The sequence below is a fragment of the Neomonachus schauinslandi genome, chromosome 9 (genome assembly GCF_002201575.2).
Source record: "Neomonachus schauinslandi chromosome 9, ASM220157v2, whole genome shotgun sequence".
Lineage (NCBI taxonomy): Eukaryota > Metazoa > Chordata > Mammalia > Carnivora > Phocidae > Neomonachus > Neomonachus schauinslandi.
Genome location: NC_058411.1, coordinates 32539670 through 32558970, shown reverse-complemented (window position 1 = coordinate 32558970; position 19301 = coordinate 32539670). Strand labels below are relative to the sequence as shown.

At 39.5% G+C, this 19301-nt stretch overlaps 2 protein-coding genes across 2 annotated transcripts in view; one reads left to right on the top strand and one right to left on the bottom strand.

Moving 5' to 3' along the window:
* ZFYVE26 (zinc finger FYVE-type containing 26) overlaps positions 1-205 on the bottom strand; it is a 63683-nt gene extending 63478 nt beyond the window's left edge. Inside the window, exon 1 of the mRNA XM_021679733.1 lies at positions 124-205. The gene's annotated coding sequence lies outside the window, so the exon portion shown is untranslated. The remainder of the gene's footprint in view (positions 1-123) is intronic.
* Positions 206-1653: 1448 nt separating this feature from the next.
* Positions 1654-19301, top strand: part of RAD51B (RAD51 paralog B) — a 565004-nt gene continuing 547356 nt past the window's right edge. The window contains exons 1-4 of the mRNA XM_021679523.1: positions 1654-1696; positions 4711-4821; positions 5894-6007; positions 12268-12384. Coding sequence (XP_021535198.1) covers positions 4738-4821; positions 5894-6007; positions 12268-12384 — 315 coding nt within the window. The 5' untranslated portion in view covers positions 1654-1696; positions 4711-4737. The remainder of the gene's footprint in view (positions 1697-4710; positions 4822-5893; positions 6008-12267; positions 12385-19301) is intronic.

Below are 19301 nucleotides of genomic sequence, written 5' to 3'. Positions count from 1 at the left end.
GGAGTGAGGTCTGGAGAAGAGTCTGTGTTAGGGCTGAAGGACCGTGGGGATTGGGGCTGAGGGACGCTCCATACAGGGGTCGTGGAGAGCGCCCCCGCCTTCTTTGGGGCGCCTTACACTCACCCTCTCCCGGTGCCCAAAGCAAGAGAGCTTCCAGCGCAGCCATGTTTGAACCGAGTCAGGTGATAAGTCCCATTCGGGAGGTTGCCCGATGGCGGGATGGGGTGGGACGACCGACAGCGGCTACTCCTATTGGTCAGTGGAGGGACGATGCAAATAAGGCGCCATATTTGTTTGGGTCACGTGACGCCACCTCTTCGGACTAGAGAAAGCTAGGACACCGAAAGAGTAAATCAGCTACCTGGCTAATAAGGACGGTTCTTCTCAGTTTTGACTACTCTTCCGCTCAGCACCTTCTGTTTTGCGTTCGGCGGAGCTGGTGGCAGGAATATCAGTGTCCCTTGATTTTTTCTTCTCTCTTTTACTCCCTAGCATTTGAAGTCAGCTTTTAATAAGTGCTAGCCAGTGGCAGTGTTTTGCCAGGCCTTGGGAATACCGAGAGCAAGGAAACCTGGATCCTCCTCCATTGTTATTCTATCCACTTGGGCTCTCTTATAATCCCAGAATCCTACTTCTTGAATTCCCATTTTCTGCCTAATCCATTGATTTATTTGCTCATTTACCGGACAACCTTTAATTGAACGGGGTGCTAGGCCCTACTTTACCGGCTGATTAAGTTACGAACCCTGTCCTCGAGCTCACAGTCCAGTGAGGAGTGCAGGCCAGTAATTAGGATACAGTAGGCTAAATTATAGGATAGAAAATGCACAGAGAGATGAGAGCAAAGAACGAGCAAAAGCTTTTTTGCAAATACTGTAATCTGAAACTGAGTCTTAGAGCAATAGTTTACTAAGCTTCCTTATCACAGCTGCTTTTACACATAAACTTCTGTTTGGTTTCCTTCATGGTCTCCTTAAACTACAGACTCTCATGTTTCCCCATTAAGTGTTTTCAGTTGAGCAATTTCACTCAGCAGTTCCCAAACTATTTCATCACCAAAGTGTGGTGAATAAAGCAAACCCGGGAGTTAAGCATCTGCCTTTGGCTTAGGTCATGACCCCAGGGTCCTGGGATGAAGCCCCATTAGGGCTCAGCGGGGAGTCGGCTTCTCCCTTAACCTCTGCCCCTCCTCCGGCTCATGTGCGCGCGAGCGCGCTCTCAAATAAATACAATCTTAAAAAAAAAAAAAAGGAAAAATTAAAAGAAAAAAGCAAACCAAAATAAACCCAAACTCTCTTTCAAAACCTCTTCTAGGATAGGTGGATTCTTATTTATTCCTTGAAAACTAACATGTCTCTCTGGTCCATTACACATTTTTTAAAGGTAGTGACAAAAAAAAGAAAAGACACAATTCCAAGCAAGGTTTTTCCTGGCTTCATTTTCTCCGTGCTGCTGTTTCTCTACAAGATTTTGATAATCACTGTATTGAGAAACTGACTGGAACGCCTCAACTGATTATAGTGTGAACTACAATTCCCTGCAAGCCGGGGAGCCAACCTGGGACTCTTCCTACCTCTGATTGGATATTTTGCCAGAGTGACGACCCAGTCAGCATTTGGGTTGTTGCCTTGCGGCGCTTTCCGCGGGGAACTGTGAGGGGTGGGGGAAACTTTGAAAGTTGGATGCTACAGACCCGGTACTGGAAAGTTTCGTGTGGGGGGCGTTTGTGGGGAAACGGGATGCGCTCATTATTTTCTGCTCCTTCTCTGGGCCCCTCTCTGTGTTATTGATTTCGGGGTAGCGGAGAATCTCTCTTTGGTCCAGTACACGCCCCCTTAGGCCTGTAGGCATCTTAACAGGAACCTCGCCGCGGGATCTGGGGGCTTCTGGCCTTCTTTTGTGGGGGATGCTGGGAAGCTGCTCCTTGTTGGAAAAATTATTTTTAGGGGATTCTAGGGTGACATTTTCGTCTCTTGATGCCCACCTCCCCTCTCCCATTTGCTGGCTGTTCGGAGTCTCGGCAGGGGAGCCCGTCATTAAGGGAAGTTTATGGTCTGCTCGCCTTCTGGTGGTGAAGAAGACGTAGTTAAAGCGAGGAATCTGGAGCTCGATCTCTGGATTTGAATGCGGACTCAACCATTTGGTAGCTGGTAGACTTTGCACAAGTTTTTCAACTCAGTGCCTCAGTATCCTTAGTCTGAAAAGTGAGGTAAAACATCGGACGGAAGCTCTTGGAACAGTACTTGGCATGTAATAAGGGCTCAATAAATATTAGCTATTATCGTTAATAGTTTTCATTGAACATCTTACATAAGGGTTTTTATTTTGTTGAGGAGGGAAGGTTTCAGTCTTCAGGATGGAATAGCTTCCCTCACCCCTGTTTACATGTGCGGGCATGCTGTGCACACATACAGAGCAGGAATTTAAGTCTGGTGGAAGAAACGAACACGCAAGCTGTAATAATACGTTAATAAGATTATCCAACAAATATGTACAAAGTATGATGAGAACACTGGAGAGGAAGAGAGTGAGTTGGGGGCAGGCTTTGTGGAGAAAAATCAAGGAGTCAGGACGGACTGACCATTGGTGTAACCTACCAGTATATTGTGGCTGCATAGCTGATAACTGAGGCGGCAAATGATGTTTTGCTGTCTGAATTGATAATGGTAATGATTATTAACCTTGAGCTCTGTGTGTCAGACACCATCCAAATCCTTTAATCTTTCACTACATTCTTATGAGGTAAATATTTGAATTACCCTTGTTTTACAGATGAGGAAACACTCACACCAGGAGATGAAGTAGCTGCCAGGGAGGCCAGGATCTGGGCCTTGCAATCAGATGTATGAATGAGAGGGAAGTGAGAGACCAGTTGATGAAGGGTCTTTATGCGATCTTAAGAAGTGTGGAATTTATCCCATGGGTAAATTACAATGGTCCCATGGGTAGTTTTAAAGGATGACAGGGTTGGATCAAATTTTTAGGTAGCTGCCTCTGGCAGGATTATGGCACTGACCAGACTTTTGCAGACCAGTTTGGTGCTTCTTCCTGTCTGCTTCCATAGCACATTTAAATGCCAATGACAGTACTTATTGCATGACTGTAATTATTTGTGTATACATCTCTTTTCATCTTTTACTGTGAGTTCGCAAAGGGTAGGGAATATGCTTAAATGATTCTTGTACCCAAGGGCTCAGGAGAGCGTGTGATTAAGAAGTGTCTGTGGAAGGAGCCAAATGAATGGATTTTTTTTTTTTTTTTTTTGGTAGTGTAGGGAATACCCCCCGCCCCGGGGCAGTATGCATAGTGCAGGCAGATAATGGGAGTGGCCCTAATAAGGCTGAGATAGCAGAGTTGGTTATTGTTAAAGTCCAGGTAGTTTGGGTTCCCCTTTTTGATTGAATTTATCAGTCTAAATGGTGTTATTGCCCAGAACTACCTGATCTGTAAAGACACTACTTGGGAAACAAATCAATACTGACAAATTCCTGCTGAGAGAAATGAGAGGGATATATTTTGTGTTTGGGAGCTGTGTGTGTATGTGTGCATGCACACGTGAATGTGTGAGAGAGAGAGGGAGAGAGAAAGGGAGAAGAGGGAGAGGGAGGGAGAGAGTTCATTTAATTCAGAGAATTTATATGTTATATAGAAATTTGGGCCGTGGTATTGGAAATAAACTGGTATCTATATTCTCAGTACTATGTATTTTTTTCCAAAATGTCACTCCTTTTCTGATAACTATATTGCTATATCTCCTGGAACCATGAAGAGTTCCTGTTTCTACTCTATCCAAAGGATATCTTTCCATCTCAGTGAGAAACACAGCTTCTCCTTTGCATGCATAATGAAAGGAATCACAGTGACTGTTCTAGTTCTCTGAAGGCAAATATTTCATGAGCCTCGTTTAGCCCTAGTGAAGTTCAACAACAAGAGTGAAATTTAATTGCATGTGAGAATGTGAGAAGCTAATACAATAAAAACAATTTCAGTTTGTAAATAAGACCTGAAATAATAAAATCTCATTTGATTCAGAAGTTTGCTCTGCCTCATAGAAAAAGGAGAGGTTAAATATGATTATGGACTTGTAGTAGGGTGTAACGGTTAAGAGGTTGAGTCTTAGAGTCAGACTTCCTGAGTTGAAATTCTGGGTCCACCATTAACTTTTTCTGGTGACTATGGAGTAGCTAACATTTCAAGGCTTTAGTATTCTCATATGTAAAAATTGGATCAATAATCAAACTTCCTTAAAGGGCTGTTGAGAAGATTAAATGTGATAATTTATGTAAAGCTTTGGAACAGTGTCTGGTACATAGGAGGTGCACAGTAAATTATTGTTACAGTGCAATGAAAGTAAAGCCTTTCTAAGGAGTGCTGCTTGGAAATATTCCTTAAGGGTTAATTACGTATCCAAATAAAATTTATAAATGCATTGAAAATCTTAAGATGCTATACAAATGTGAAGTAGTGTTTTTATATTCATGTAAGAAATACCAAAGAAGTGAAATGCACATTCTTACATTGTATTATTTCTCTGTGTGGATGTTTGGCAGACATTTAGAAGGATCCTGTAGCTATCCTTTATTTTATCAGTAATATTTTAAATACTGTACATTTTATTTTGTATCTGGAGAAGCTTGAGGAGTTTTTTATTTTGTAGCCTGTTTTGGATACTGTCTACTATTGCTTATGCCCTTTTCCAATTCTTTTCAGGGTCCTTTTTCTGCTGTATCTGAAGGCATGGGTAGCAAGAAACTCAGACGAGTGGGTTTATCACAAGAGCTGTGTGACCGTCTGAACAGACATCAGATTGTTACCTGTCAGGTAAAATTTATGTACTTTTTCTCATGGAGAAACTTTAAATACAAATTAATTTTAAATATACCTTAATAACTCGAAAATAAGCCTGAAATATGAAAATCTAACTTTCTAAAAAAAAAAAGAAAAAGATAAATTATAGTGCTTCTCCAGAGGCTAATTTAAAATAACAGGCCACTTAGGTTGTATTTCTAAATGCGATTTCATTTATCCAGATTCCAATATGTTTGCATTTTGGGTCAGGGGAGAATGCTTATAGCATAATGTAAAGTATACTCATGCCATTTATTTGGGATTCTAGAGAAGTTTCGTCCACTTGAAAGAAATTTTTCAGTTACATGAGAAATAGGACTTAAATGAGGAGATGGTATTCAAAATGGATTATGTCTCTTGCAAGCAAGAGAAATTAATAGAATAATTTTCCTATCAATGAATGAGAGAAATGGAGCAGATGTTGCATTTTTAAGCACAATAGTGAAGCAGATCCCTCTTAGGTTAAATAAGGTTTTATGTTAGGATTTAATCCTTAATAAGACAGATTTTCAGCATATGCTGCAATTTTAAAAAATTGCTTTGTGTGTTAATGGTATTTTGATTCCTCTTACACATCTAATAACCCTCATGTTCATACTTGAAAACACTCTTAGAAGTATGAGACTTAACATTTCATTCCATAGTCAGTTTTATTGTCTCAGTTATTAAATACTTCCTCTGAATGATCTCATAGCTTAGTAAGAAACCCATTTCAATCTGACACATTCTGGTGTCTGTGCCCAAATTCTGGCCCAGGGCGGTGCTCATATACACCTGGGTTAGAGGCTGCTGCTATGTGATGTTACTTGATATGTCCTCTGATATATGCTAACTAAATTGGAGAATTAGAAGATAAGTTTATGGCATCGTATCTTTCAGTTAAGGCATATGTAGGGGGAAATACTATAAGAAACATATAAACCTTTGATCTACAACAAATTATGCTTTATCTATACATGGATACTGTCCATTAGAAGTTTCTTTTTAATTCCAATATCTTTGTTGCACATATATGTTTAAAATAGTCTTTTTATTGTCTGTTTAGGACTTTTTATGTCTTTCCCCACTGGAGCTTATGAAGATGACTGGCCTTAGTTATGGAGGTGTCCATGAACTTCTATATATGGTCAGCAGGGCCTGTGCCCCGCAGATGCAAACGGTATATATATGTATTTTATTATGATTTGGTTATGATTTTTGCGATCATTCTTTATCTCATTTAAAATCTTTTTTGGGGGGTGCTTGGGTGGCACAGTTGGTTAAGCAACCAACTCTTGGTTTCGGCTTAGGTCATGATCTCAGGGTCATGAGATTGAGACCTGTGTTGGGCTCCACTTTCAGTGGGGAGTCTGCTTGAGACTCTCTCTCCCTCTGCCTTTCCCCTCTGCATGCATGCATGCATGCACGTTCTCTCTCTCTCAAATAAATAAATCTTTAAAAAAAATAAAATCTTTTTTGAGATGAGGCAAAAGCAAAAATAGAGGTGAACACCTCAAAAATATTGATTCACACCATCGAGTTAGTCCTTTAATGAGAATATATGTGAAAAATTTATGTAGTTTATAAGCTCATGGGAGAGAGTTCCTAATTATGGGAATGAGGAAGCAACAGGAAGTTTTTTTCTCTGTAGCTAATAGTGATATTTCAAAAGGTCATCTATGTCTTTTGTTTGTTTGGGTGGAATTTGTGGGTCTCATGGTTAAGTTATAATATACTCCTAGTTAGAACCCCTGTCTCTGTAATACTAACTTTTATCATCATCAGTCTACATCATAAAGTACATATATTGGATTTATACTTGCTTATTGATTGAATAAATAATACTTAAGAACTTTGCTCACTTTTTTTTTTTTAAAGATGTTATTTATTTATTTGAGAGAGAGTGTGAGCGAGCCTGAGCTGGGGGGAAGGGCAGAGGGAGAGGGAGCAGCAGACTCATTGTTGGATGCAGAGCCTGAGCAGGGCTCGATCCTCGATCTGAGATCATGACCTGCGCTGTAGGCAGCTGCTTAACCGACTGAGCCACCTAGGCACCCAAAAACTTTGCTCACCCTTGAGAAGAATTAAAGTCTTTTATAACAAATCCTCATCAAGTTGTAGTATTATTTTATACTTTGTTTCATAACTTTAGCTTTTCAACATGTAGGTTTAGTGCATGGTTTGAAAAGATCTTGTTTTCCCAGAATAAGAGTGCCTAAAAGTCTGTTCAGTGCTTTACAAATGTATTTATTTAGGTGGATTATAGATTACTTACCTTACATCTTATACTGAAATTTGGTAACCACTGAGCAATAAAGTGGAGTTCAGTTCTATGAAGTGGGAAGGAAGGAATGTTAGTGTCATTTAAAAATTCTGAAATTAATGAATAGATAAAGTATTTTCTTTTGTTCAGATTTAGCTTGTGATCTAAGAAAATACCTCATAGGCAAAGTAGTCAGAAGAATTAGAATTGGAGCTAGGGATTGGCACTGTCTTAGCTTTGTCATTGACCTTGATACTTTGAACAGCTCGCTTTGTTTTATGGGAGAAGGAAGAGAGCTAAAATAGTAAGTGATGATTCTATGACCATGTTCAAATTAACTTGTTACTATTTCGAAGCTTGCAAAGCACCAAGAAAGTGTTTTAGTTTGACCTGTGTCATTCTGTTTGGTCAATATCTATGGCATAGTTCTAGTTGGAGGATAAAGAAGAGAGCATGGGCAGGAAATTCACCTTTAGACTCCACTTCTGCTACCACTTCAGCCATGGTTTCAATACCATTCCAAATGCTGCCTCACGAAGCCATCTTTCTCCTTTGTTGTACGTTCACTTCCGTAGCATTCTGTAGATTTGGGTCTTGCTTTAAACATTGGCTTAGCATCAGTTTATTTTTCCAGGGAAGATTTTTTTGTTCATTTATATATTCCTTTAACTAGTATTTCTTGTGTGCCAACCATGTAGCAGGTACTCTGTCAGGTCCTGGGGATCTTGCAGTGAACATGGTAACATCCTGCCCTCATGCAGCTTACAGTCTAGTGGGAGAAGTCAGACATTACACATATAATTACATAAACAATTAGTTATTTGTAGTAATGATAAGTCCTATCAAGGAAAAGTACAAAAAGCTCTGAAACTTAATAACAGGGTACATTACTTAGTTCCAGGGTTGGGAAGGGCTCCTCCTAGGAACTGACACTGTAGCTAAAACTTGAAGGGTGAATAGGGGAGAGATAGGCAAAGTCAGGAAGGAGGTGAGCATGGAGGAGTCTGCAGGCAGTGGGACTAGGATGTGCAAAGGCCCTGTGAAGAGAAGGAGAATGGTGTTTCCTGGCAGTAAAATAAGGCTGGTGTGAATGGAACTTAGTGGTGAGGAGCAGATTGACCTCAGAGATGAAGTCAGAGAAGCAAGCAGGAGTCAGATCATGGGGCTTACAGACCATGTAGAGGATTTTGAACTTTATTCTGAGAGCAATAAAAAGTCATAAAGGGTATAATCTGTGTTTTTAAAAACTCAGTCTTGCACAGAGACTTTATCAAAAACATGATTGCAGGCACATCTCAGGTGGACTGTGCTGTCCTGATTGTTGCTGCTGCTGTTGGTGAATTTGAAGCAGGTGTCTCCAAGAATGGGCAGGCCCATGAGCACAGGCTTACGCACTGGGTGTAAAACAACGAATTGTTGGTGTTAACAAAATGGATTCCACTGAGCCACCCTAGAGCCAGAAGAGATAGGAGGAAATCGTTAAGGAAGTCAGCACCTACATTAAGAAAATTGGCTACAACCCTGACACAGATTCATTTGTGCCAATTTCTGGCTGGAATGGTGACAACATGCTGGAGCCAAGTGCTAACATGCCTCTGTTCAAGGGATGGAAAGTCATCCGTAAAGGTGGGAATGCTGGTGGAACCACACTGCCTGAAGCTCTGGATGGCATTTCTGCCACCAGCTTATCCAACTGACAGGCCCTTGTGTTTGCCTCTCCAGGACATCTACAAAATTGGTGGTATTGGTACTGTCCCTGTGGGCCGAGTGGAGACTGGTGTTCTTAAACCTGGCATGGTGGTCACCGTTGCTCTAGTCAATGTTTCAACTGAAGTAAAATCTGTTGAAATGCACCATGAAACTTTGAGTGAGGCTCTTCTTGGGGACAATGTGGGCTTCAGTGTCAAGAATGGGTATCTGGGGGCACCTGGGTGGCCCAGTCGGTTGAGCATCTGCCTTCAGCTTAGGTCGTGATCCCAGGGTTCTGGGATCGAGCCCCATGGCAGGTTCCCTGCTCAGAGGGGAGCCTGTTTCTTTCTCTCCCCCCTGCTAGTGTTCTCTCTCCCTATGTCTGTCTCTCTCAAATAAATAAAAATAATACAAAAAAAAAGAACGATGTATCTGTCAAAGATGTTCATGGCAATGTGCCTGGTGACAGCAAAAATGACCCACCCATGGAAGCAGCTGGCTTACAGCTCAGGTTCAGGATAATCCTGAACCATCCAGGCCAGATCAGTGCTGGATATGCACCTGTGCTGGATTGTGACCCAGCTCACATTGCTTGCAAGTTTGCTGAGCTGCAGGAGAAGATACATCATTATTCTGGAAAAAAGCTGGAAGATGGTCCCAAGTTCTTGAAATCTGGTGATGCTGCCATTGTTGATATGGTTCCTGGCAAGCCTAGGCGTGTTAAGAGCTTCTCTGACTATCCTCCTCTGGGCCATTTTACTGTTGGTGACATGAGACAGACGGTTGCTGTCGGCATCATCCAAGGAGTGGACAAGAAGGCAGCTGGAGCTGGCAAGGTCACCAAGTCTGCCCAGAAAGCTCAGAAGGCTAAATGAATATTATCCCCAATAGCTGCCACCCCAGTCTGTGGTGGAAAAAAGGTCTCAGGACTGTTTGTGTCAATTGGCCAATTAAGTTTAATAGTAAAAGACTGGTTAATGATAACAGTGCATTGTAAAACCTACAGAAGGAAAGGAGAATGTTTTGTGGACCATTTGTTTTTTTGTGTGTATGTGTGGCAGTTTTAAGTTATTAATTTTTAAAATCAGTACTTTTTAATGGACACAACTTGACCAAAAATCTGTCACAGAATTTTGAGACCCATTAAAACAAAAGTTTAATGATAAACAACAACAACTCAGTCTTGAACATAGGTAAGTGATTGAAAAGGAGTAGGAAAATATTTGTGAAGACCAGTTAGGTATCTACTCCTGTATTCCAGACAGAAGGTGACTGTGACATGCTTTATTAGTGTGGTGTCAGTGCAGATGGCATATGTCAGTTGTTATGAGAGATATTTAGGAGGCAGAATGAATAGGATTGGTGATTGTTTGCTGGTGGGTGCTGGTGAGATAACAGGAAAGTGACAGATGATTCCTTGATTTTTTGCTTTGGGAAACTGGGTAGTACCACTTCCTGAGATAAGGAATGCTGGAAAGAGGATCAGGCTTGAGGGAGGCAGATCATGAATTTAATTTAGTACTTGCTGAATGTAAGGTGCTTATGAAACATTGAATGGAGATACTAAGCAGGCAGTTCAATACATGGACCTGGAATCTGAAGGAGAGGTCTGTCGTAGCAGTATATATTTGGGAGTCATCAGTGTAAATATGCGATAATGTGATAAGTGTATCCAAAACCAAGTTCTGAGCAAAGCCAACAGTTAAGATCAGATTAAATAATGATGCGTCTGAGAAGCAGCAGCCACCAACAGGGAAGAAAAACTGGTGGAGTGGCATACCAAAATATTCCTTTTTGTTTCATTTATATACATACTATCATTTCTGAAGTCTTTGTTCCTTCATTTTAGTCTTTTTTATATGTGTCACTAAATCTATTATTCTAGTGATTAGTACACTTATAGTTGCAAAGGAAGTACTTTACACGTTTGATAAAATGTCCCCAGGCTCACCTATCAGACAACAGCCTGATGATATATTGTAGACAATATTCAGGTATTTCTAAATCAGATACATACCACATGACTTTTTTCTGTAGCTTTTCTTTTCTTTTTTTAATGTACCTGAGTATAGCCTTAGAAAAATGTGATAATCCATGGTTTAAATGATCTAAGAATTTAATAGGTGAGATTGGACAGAGATGGGCAATTTATGGCTTTTAAATATTAATATGCTGGTTTTCCTACATCCTCACAGAAGCAGAAGGCCTTGGATTTCATACATAGATTTATTAAGTTGTAAACTTTAAGTGGTTAAAAACTGTTTCTTTTTTTTTTTAGAAGGTTTTGAGGAATCTCCTCTCCTGTTTTTTTTTTTTAAGATTTTATTTATTTATTTGACAGAGAGAGTGAGAGAGCACAAGCAGGGGGAACAGCAGAGGGAGAGGGAGAAGCCGGCTCCCTGCCAAGCAAGGAGCCTGATGTGGGGCTCGATCCCAGGACCCTGGGATCACGACTGGAGCCGAAGGCAGAAGCTCAACCATCTGAGCCACCCAGGCGCCCCCTGTCTCTGTTTCTGTTTCCAGAGTTTATCATAGTATATGGCATGCAGTAGGTACTCAGTATTTGTTGAATGAATGAATGAATGAATGAATAATTACAGGTCTATGGCTTGACCTCAGTTTATTTGGACAATTTAATAAAATAGTAGTAATTTTTAATGTTAAAAATTGCAGAGGTAAGCGTTCTTAAACATTGCTAGGTATGTAATCACATTAATCACATCTTTAAAGGCCCTTTTTCAGAAGAAGGTAATATTCACAGGTTCCAAGGATTTGATGCAGATATCTTTTGGGGGGCCATTTCTCAGGCTACTGTACCTACCTTCAAGCTATTCTTCACAGACCAACCTTGGTTTGAAAAGATAACTTGAGCATGTCATTCCTTGTTGCTCTCCACATTGACCCTAGACTTCCAACAAGGCTCTTTCATGATCTGGCCCCTGCTTATTTCTCCAGCCTCATCACTGGCCCCACTGTGACCATACTCCCTCTTTCAACCCTTCTAAATGAACTCTTCATTTTTTGTAGTTTTTATTAGTTCCCATTTTCTCCCTTTCTTTGTTCTGTCTCTTTGGCAGAACATGCATATTTCCTTTGCATAACAGCTATTTCACATTTTAGCTCAGACATCCAGCTCCTTCTGAAGTCTTCCTGGATCACAAAATCCATAGATCAGGTACACTGCCTCTGTGAATCCCCTTTCCCTGTCATGGTATCTCTGATAACTGTATTGTAATTGCCTAGTTTCCAGTCCTGATTTCAATTGCAGGGTGACCATAGGTACTAAGGGCAGGGCCTGTCTCTTCTGTCATATCCCCATAGTCTGGCACGGTCTCTGGCATGGACTAAATCTTTGTTTAACAAATAAATGTTTGAGGAAAAGAGAGATGAATTGAGGTTCCAGCTGCTAGTAATTGAGGTTTGGAGTTTGTTTTCTGGTTTTGAATAAGCATGGAGATTGAAAAGAATGTCTTCTTTTTCTTGTTCAGGCTTATGGGATGAAGATGCAAACGTCTTCCTCTCTCTCACCAGCCTTCTTAGCTACAACCCTTTCTGCATTGGATGAAGCCCTGCACGGTGGTGTGGCTTGTGGATCCCTCACAGAGGTAAAGGAGAAACTTTCCAAACTTCCCATTGATCTGTAACTTTCAGAGCCAGGGGAAAAAGTTTAGTTGAAAAACATGAATTATTTCATGCCTCAAGGGCATGGTTCTCCACTCAGGACCTAGTATAGTTGCTTTGCAAAAATAAAGATATTCAAAACAGTCCTTGCTGACCACCTAAAGTCTGCTTAGGTTGCTGTTTCTTAAAATTAACTTAGAAAACGATGAATATTATGAAATAGTATGAAAAATTGGGGGGAATTAAAAAAGGAACACTACTGGGCGCCTGGGTGGCTCAGTTGGTTAAGCGACTGCCTTCGGCTCAGGTCATGATCCTGGAGTCCCGGGATCGAGTCCCGCATCGGGCTCCCTGCTCGGCAGGGAGTCTGCTTCTCCCTCTGACCCTCCCCCCTCTCATGTGCTCTCTCTCATTCTCTCTCTCAAATAAATAAATAAAATCTTTAAAAAAAAAAAAAAAAAAAAAGGAACACTACTTAGTGTATTAGGAAGGAAACTTCGAAATTTTATTAACATGTGGGCAAATCAGAGTATTAAACTGAAGTGAGCTATTTTTAGTTTCTGTTGTAGATAAAATTTGGTTCTAGGTTGTATTAGTTATGTATTGTTGCACAGCAAGTTACTTCAAAATGAAGTGGCTTAAAAACAACAATTAATACTTACTATTTCTATTTCTTTGGGAGCAGCTTAGCTCAGAAATATTGGTAAGGGATGCAATATCTTGAAGGCTTTGTGGGGCTGGATGGTATTTCCAAGAGGGCTCACTCACATAACTGGGAAGTTGATGCTGGTTGTTGGTAGGAGGTCACAGTTCCTCTCCAAGTAGGCTGTTCCACAGGCTGCTTGAGTTCCTCATGACATGGTGGCTGACTTCCCCTAGGGTGAGTAATCCAAAAGAAGGCAAGATGGAAGTGGCGATGCCTTTGATGATTTAGCTGTGGAAGTTACATACCATTAACTTCTGCCACATTCTCTTCTTTAGAAGCAAGTCATTAAGTACAGCTCATGTTCAAGGAAAGGCAAAATTGGGTCTACTTTTTGAAAGAAGTGTCAAGAATTCAAGGACATTTACTTTCTTTCAAGAGGGGGAGAGGGGAGGGGCAGAGGGAGAGAGAGAGAATCTCAAGCAGGCTCCATGTGGGGCTTGATCTCACAGCCCTGAGATCATGCCTGAGCCAAAAATCAAGAGTTGGACACTTAACTGACTGAGCCACCCAGGTGCCCCAAGGACATTTTTTTTACCTGAATAAATTGGACATGTAATATTATGTAAGGTTAAGGTTTTCATTATGTTACTTTAATGCATTTATATATTGTAATATGATTGCTAATGTAGTAATATTTATCACATTACATAATTAGAGTACAATATTATTGTCTATATTCATTAGACTGCATTATATTGCTATTGCTTATTTACTTTTCATTACAAGTTTGTACTGTTAAACACCATCACTTTTTTTAAAAAAATTTATTTATTTGAGAGAGAGAGAGAGAGGGCACAGGTGAGCGGGGAGAGGGATGAGGGGCAGTGGGAAAGAATCTCAAGTAGAGTCCCTGTTGAGCATGGAGCCTGGTGCAGGGCTCAATCTCAAGACCCTGAGATCATGACCTGAGCTGAAATCAAGAGTTGGACACTTAACAACTGAGCCACCCAGGTACCCCAAACACCAGCACTCTTATCTCCCCACCCCACCCCCTTTTAACCACCATTTTACTCTGTTTTTTTTACAGGTTTAACTTTTTTAGATTCCACATATAACTGATACTGTACAGTACATTTCTTTGTCTGACTTATCTTGCTTAGTATAATGTGCTCAGGGTCCATTCATGTTGTTGCTAATGAGAGGTTATCTTCCTTCCTCATGGCTGAGTAATATTCCATTGTGTATATATGCCGCATTTTTAAATCCATTCATCTGTGATGGGCATTTAGGTTGTTTCCATATCTTGGCTATCGAGAATACTACTATGATAAACATTGGAGTGCAGATATCTTGATGAAATTGTTTTTATTTCCTTTGGGTATATATCCAGAAGTGGAATTTCTGAGTTGTATGTAGATCTATTTTTAATTTTTTGAGGAACCTCTATATTGTTTTCCATAGTGAGATTAAAGATATTTAAAAACCACCACAGTTCTTTTCCTTGCAAGCTGCATTGGTGTGCTTACTGGTCTGGTGTTGTGACTCATGGACTTAACCAGGATACTCCTGAGGAACTTCTTGCCTGAGAGTTCTAGGGGCATAGATACTTTAAGCAAACTTCTAAGCAAGAGCAGACTCTGACATTCTGATAGTCATAAATTCAGGTGTAGATTTTTCTTCTTGAAGATGGGCATTCTGTTTGATACTATACCTTATTTTATGCCCTGTCTTCTAAGAAAGATTTAAAAATGTGTGTGTACTATGCTTGGAGGATGCCTATTAGATAGTTGATAAATGAGCGAGAGGATCTTTAAAGGAAACAAAAAACCCCTGCTGTTGCAGGGTACTGCCACCAGATGGTGCCAGAATCCTATTGTACGTAATCTTTTTGCACTCTAGCTGGACCTCTTCAAATGAGTTTATAACAGCAGTGTTCCATAGTTATAAAGTTATTTAAATAGCAAAAACTGAACTTAAGATTAACCAACAGCTACTTTTTTATTTTCTAAGTTTTAGAATAATTTTTAATGCTTTTTCACTTGGCATTTGTCAATTCTTTCTGAATCCAAGTGGTAGTTACAAGCCATGTTGGTGTTTTGTCATGATCTGCTTGGCTGACTTGGAGCATGAATACTCTGACTGCTTATTAGTGGCCAGTTTTTTACTTTCTGTTTTAGTTACAGGTAGCCTTTTCAGTTATTTTGGGATTTTTTTCAGCTGAGTATAGGGAGTATTTCTGTTTACCTTTTATTAACAAAATTTTAATGTGTATTTTATATATATGTAAGATTAAATATATCCTGCATGTGTAATTTATGAAGTCTTATGACCCTATGACTTAGTAAGAACCAGAACAATACCAAAACCATTGAAACTAACTGTGGTCTTCTCCCTGATCCTATCTTTGGCCTTCTATTGAGGTGTGTATGTGTATTTCAGGTAAAAAATCCTGAATTTTTACCATTCCTATAATTTTTTTCCCTATAGTTTTCTTTTACCATCTATGTACTTAAATAGGAGCTATAACAACATTTTATTTAGTTTTGCTTAATTTTGAGCTCTATTAAATCATTTCTGTGATTAAATCATATCATATCTCTTCTATGAATTGTTTTTTTACTTAATAGTGTTTTCTAAGATTTATCCATGTTGTTTCAGGTAGCAGGAGTATAATTCCCTTTCACTGATGTATCATATTCCATTTTGAAAATATGCCACAATTTATTTATCTTTTTTTCCTGTGAGTGAACTTTTAGGTTGTTTCTAGTTTGCTGCTAATATAAACAAGTCCTATGAAAATTGTTGTATATGTCCCCTGCATCACATGTACAAGTATTTCTCTAGGGCAGGGATTGGCAAACTACTGTCCAATGATCAAATCTAGCTTGATGTCTGTTTTTGTAAATAAAGTTTTATTATAACACAACTATGCTGATTTGTTTATGTTTTGTCTGCTGATATTTACATGATAGAAGGCAGAGTTGAGTTAGTTGTGGCAAAGATCTCATGGTCTGTAGAGCCTAAAATACTTACTATCTGGCTCCTGTCTAGGGTATCTACCTTGGAGTGATTTCCTGGTTATAGGATATGTGCGTAATGTAACGTTGCAGAATCAGGACAAATTGTTTTCCAGAGCGGTTGTGCCTGTTTAAATTCCTACCAGTGATGTGCAGGAATTCTTCTTGCTCTACATCTTCATGCCTTGGTATTATCAGATTTCTTAACTTATGCCCATCTTTGGCATCTATGATTTTAGTTTTCATTTTCCTGATTACTAATGAGTTTGAATATCTTTTCATAAATCATTTGGTTATTTTATTTTTTTTTAAAGATTTTATTTATTTATTTGACAGAGAGATACACAGCGAGAGAGAGAACACAAGCAGGGGGAGTGGGAAAGGGATCATGACCTGAGCTAAAGGCAGATGCTTAACGACTGAGCCACACAGGCGCCCCATCATTTGGTTATTTTAAAAGCAGTTTTATTAAGGTACAATTTAAATGCTATAAAAACTCAACCATTATTAATTGCATAATTCAACATTTGGTAATTTTCTAGTAAGTCATCACCACAATCCAATTTTAGAACATTTCCATCACCTTAAAAATTTCCCTCATGCATATTTATAGGTAATCCCTACTTCCATCCTCAGCCTTGGGTACCCACTGATCTATTTTTGTGTCTCTATATATTTGCCTTTTCTAAACATTTCATATAAGTGGAATCATATTAAAATGTAGTCTTTTGTCTTTGGTTTCTTTCACATAGTGTGATGTTTTTAAGGTTCATCCATGTTGTAGCATGTATTAGTAGTTTGTTCCTTTTATTATATTTTATTTCTTTAAAGATTTTTAAAATTTATTTATTTGACAGAGAGAGAGACAGTGAGAGCAGGAACACAAGTAGGGTGAGTGGGAGAGGGAGAAGCAGACTTCCTGCTGAGCAGGGAGCCCGATGTGGGGCTCGATCCCAGGACCCTGGGATCATGACCTGAGCCGAAGGCAGACGCTTGACGACTGAGCCACCCAGGCACCCCTAGTTTGTTCCTTTTAATTGTTGATTTGTATTCCATTGTATGGCTGTAGCACATTTTGTTTATCCACTCATCAGTTGATGGACACTTAGATTGTTTCCATTTTTCATGTATTAGGAATGATGCTGCTATGAACATTCACGGATATGTCTTTGTATGGACATAAGTTTTTGTTTCTCTTGGGTAGATTACTAGGAGTGAGTGGCTAGATCATGATAGCTGTATGTTGAACTCTTTTTTTTTTTTTTTTAAAGATTTTATTTATTTATTTGACAGAGAGAGACACAGTGAGAGAGGGAACACAAGCAGGGGGAGTGGAAGAGGGAGAAGCAGGCCTCCTGCTGAGCAGGGAGCCCGATGTGGGGCTCGATCCCAGGACTCGGATCATGACCCGAGCCGAAGGCAGACGCCCATCGACTGAGCCACCCAGGCGCCCCTGTATGTTGAACTTTTTAAGAAACTGCCAGACTGCTTTCCAAAGTAGCTGTACGATTTCACATTCTCACTAGCAAAGTGTGATGGTTTGTTTCTCCACATCCTCACTAACATTTAGTATTGTTTATCTCTTTGATTTTAGCTATTCCAGTGGGTGTATAGTGGTATGTCATTGTAGGGTTTTTTTTTTCCTCCTCTTGTGCCACTGGGGGGACCACAGGCAACCTCATCCCCACTCTCGCAGCCAGGCTTGTGGAATTGACAATTTCATTGTAGTTTTAATTGCACTTCCTTAATGACTAATGATATTGAACACCTATTCATGTGCTTACCGGCCATTTGTGTATTTTCTTTTCCTTTTTTTTTTTAAGATTTATTTATTTATTTTAGAGAGAGAGAATGCCTGTGCATGAGCAGGGGGAGGGGCAGAAGGACAGGGAGAGAAAATCCTCAAGCAGACTCCCTGCTGAGAGTGGAGCCCCAGGTGGGGTTTCAGCCCATGATCCTGACATCGTGATCTGAGCCAAAATCAAGACTCAGAGCCACCCAGGTGCCCCCATTTGTGTATTTTCTTAAGTGAAATGTCTGTTCAAATCTTTTGCCTATTTTTTAATTGGTTGTTTTCTTGTTACTCAGTTGTAAGCCATTCTTTATACATTCTGGATACAAGTCCTTTATCAGATATAGGATTTGCAATTGTTTTCTTCCAATCTGTGGCTTGTCTGTTCATTGGTTTGTTCATGGTAGCTTTTGGAGCTTTTAATTCTGGGGTAGTCCAGTCTATCAGTTTTTTTCTTTTATAGATTGTGCTTTTGGTCATCTCTACAAATTCTTTGTCCAGCCAAAGACACAGTGAGTTTTTGCTATGTTTTGTTCTAAAGTTTTATAGTTTTAGGTTTTACATTTAGTTTATGATCTATTTTGAGTTAATTTTTGTGTGATCTATTTTGAGTTAATTGGTAGAATAAATTGTGTAATATCCCTTTTTAAATATTTTATAATAGTTTGTACAAATTAGAATTATTTGTTTCTTGAATATTTGATAAAACTTGTCTGAGAAATTGTCTGATCTTGGTATTTTCCTTGTGGGAAGATTAAAAAAAATGAAATCAATTCCTTTATGATTTATAGGACTATTCAGGTTTTCTATTTCTTCCTGAGTAGTTTTGGTGAATGATATTTTTAGGAATATGCCCATTGTCTTTAATTTTTCAAATTTATTGTCATAAAGTTATTCCCTAGACTCTCCTTTAAATCTGGTTTTAAAAAAATTTTAAAAAATCTGGTTTTATATGTGATTTATTTTATTTTATTTTATTATGTTATGTTAATCACCATACATTACATCATTAGTTTTTGATGTAGTGTTCCATGATTCATTGTTTGGGTATAACACCCAGTGCTCCATTCAGTACATGCCCTCTTTACTACCCATCACGAGGCTAACCCGTCCCCCCACCCCGCTCCCCCTATATGTGATTTTCTTCCCCTTTTCATTCCTAACATTACTTACTTTGTCTTCCTTTTCCCTTTCTTTTTAAAAAGTCTGGACAGAGTTTTGAATATTATTATAGTCTTTTTTTCTTTTTAAGATTTTATTTATTTGTCAGAGAGAGAGAGTGAGCACAAGCAGGGGGAGTGGCAGGTAGAGGGAGAAGCAGGCTCTCTGCTGAGCAAGGAGTGTGATGTGGGACTCAGGACCCTGGGATCATGAACCAAGCCGGAGGCAGACACTTAACCAACTGAGCCACCTAGGTGTCCCTATTATAGTCTTTTCAAAGGACTG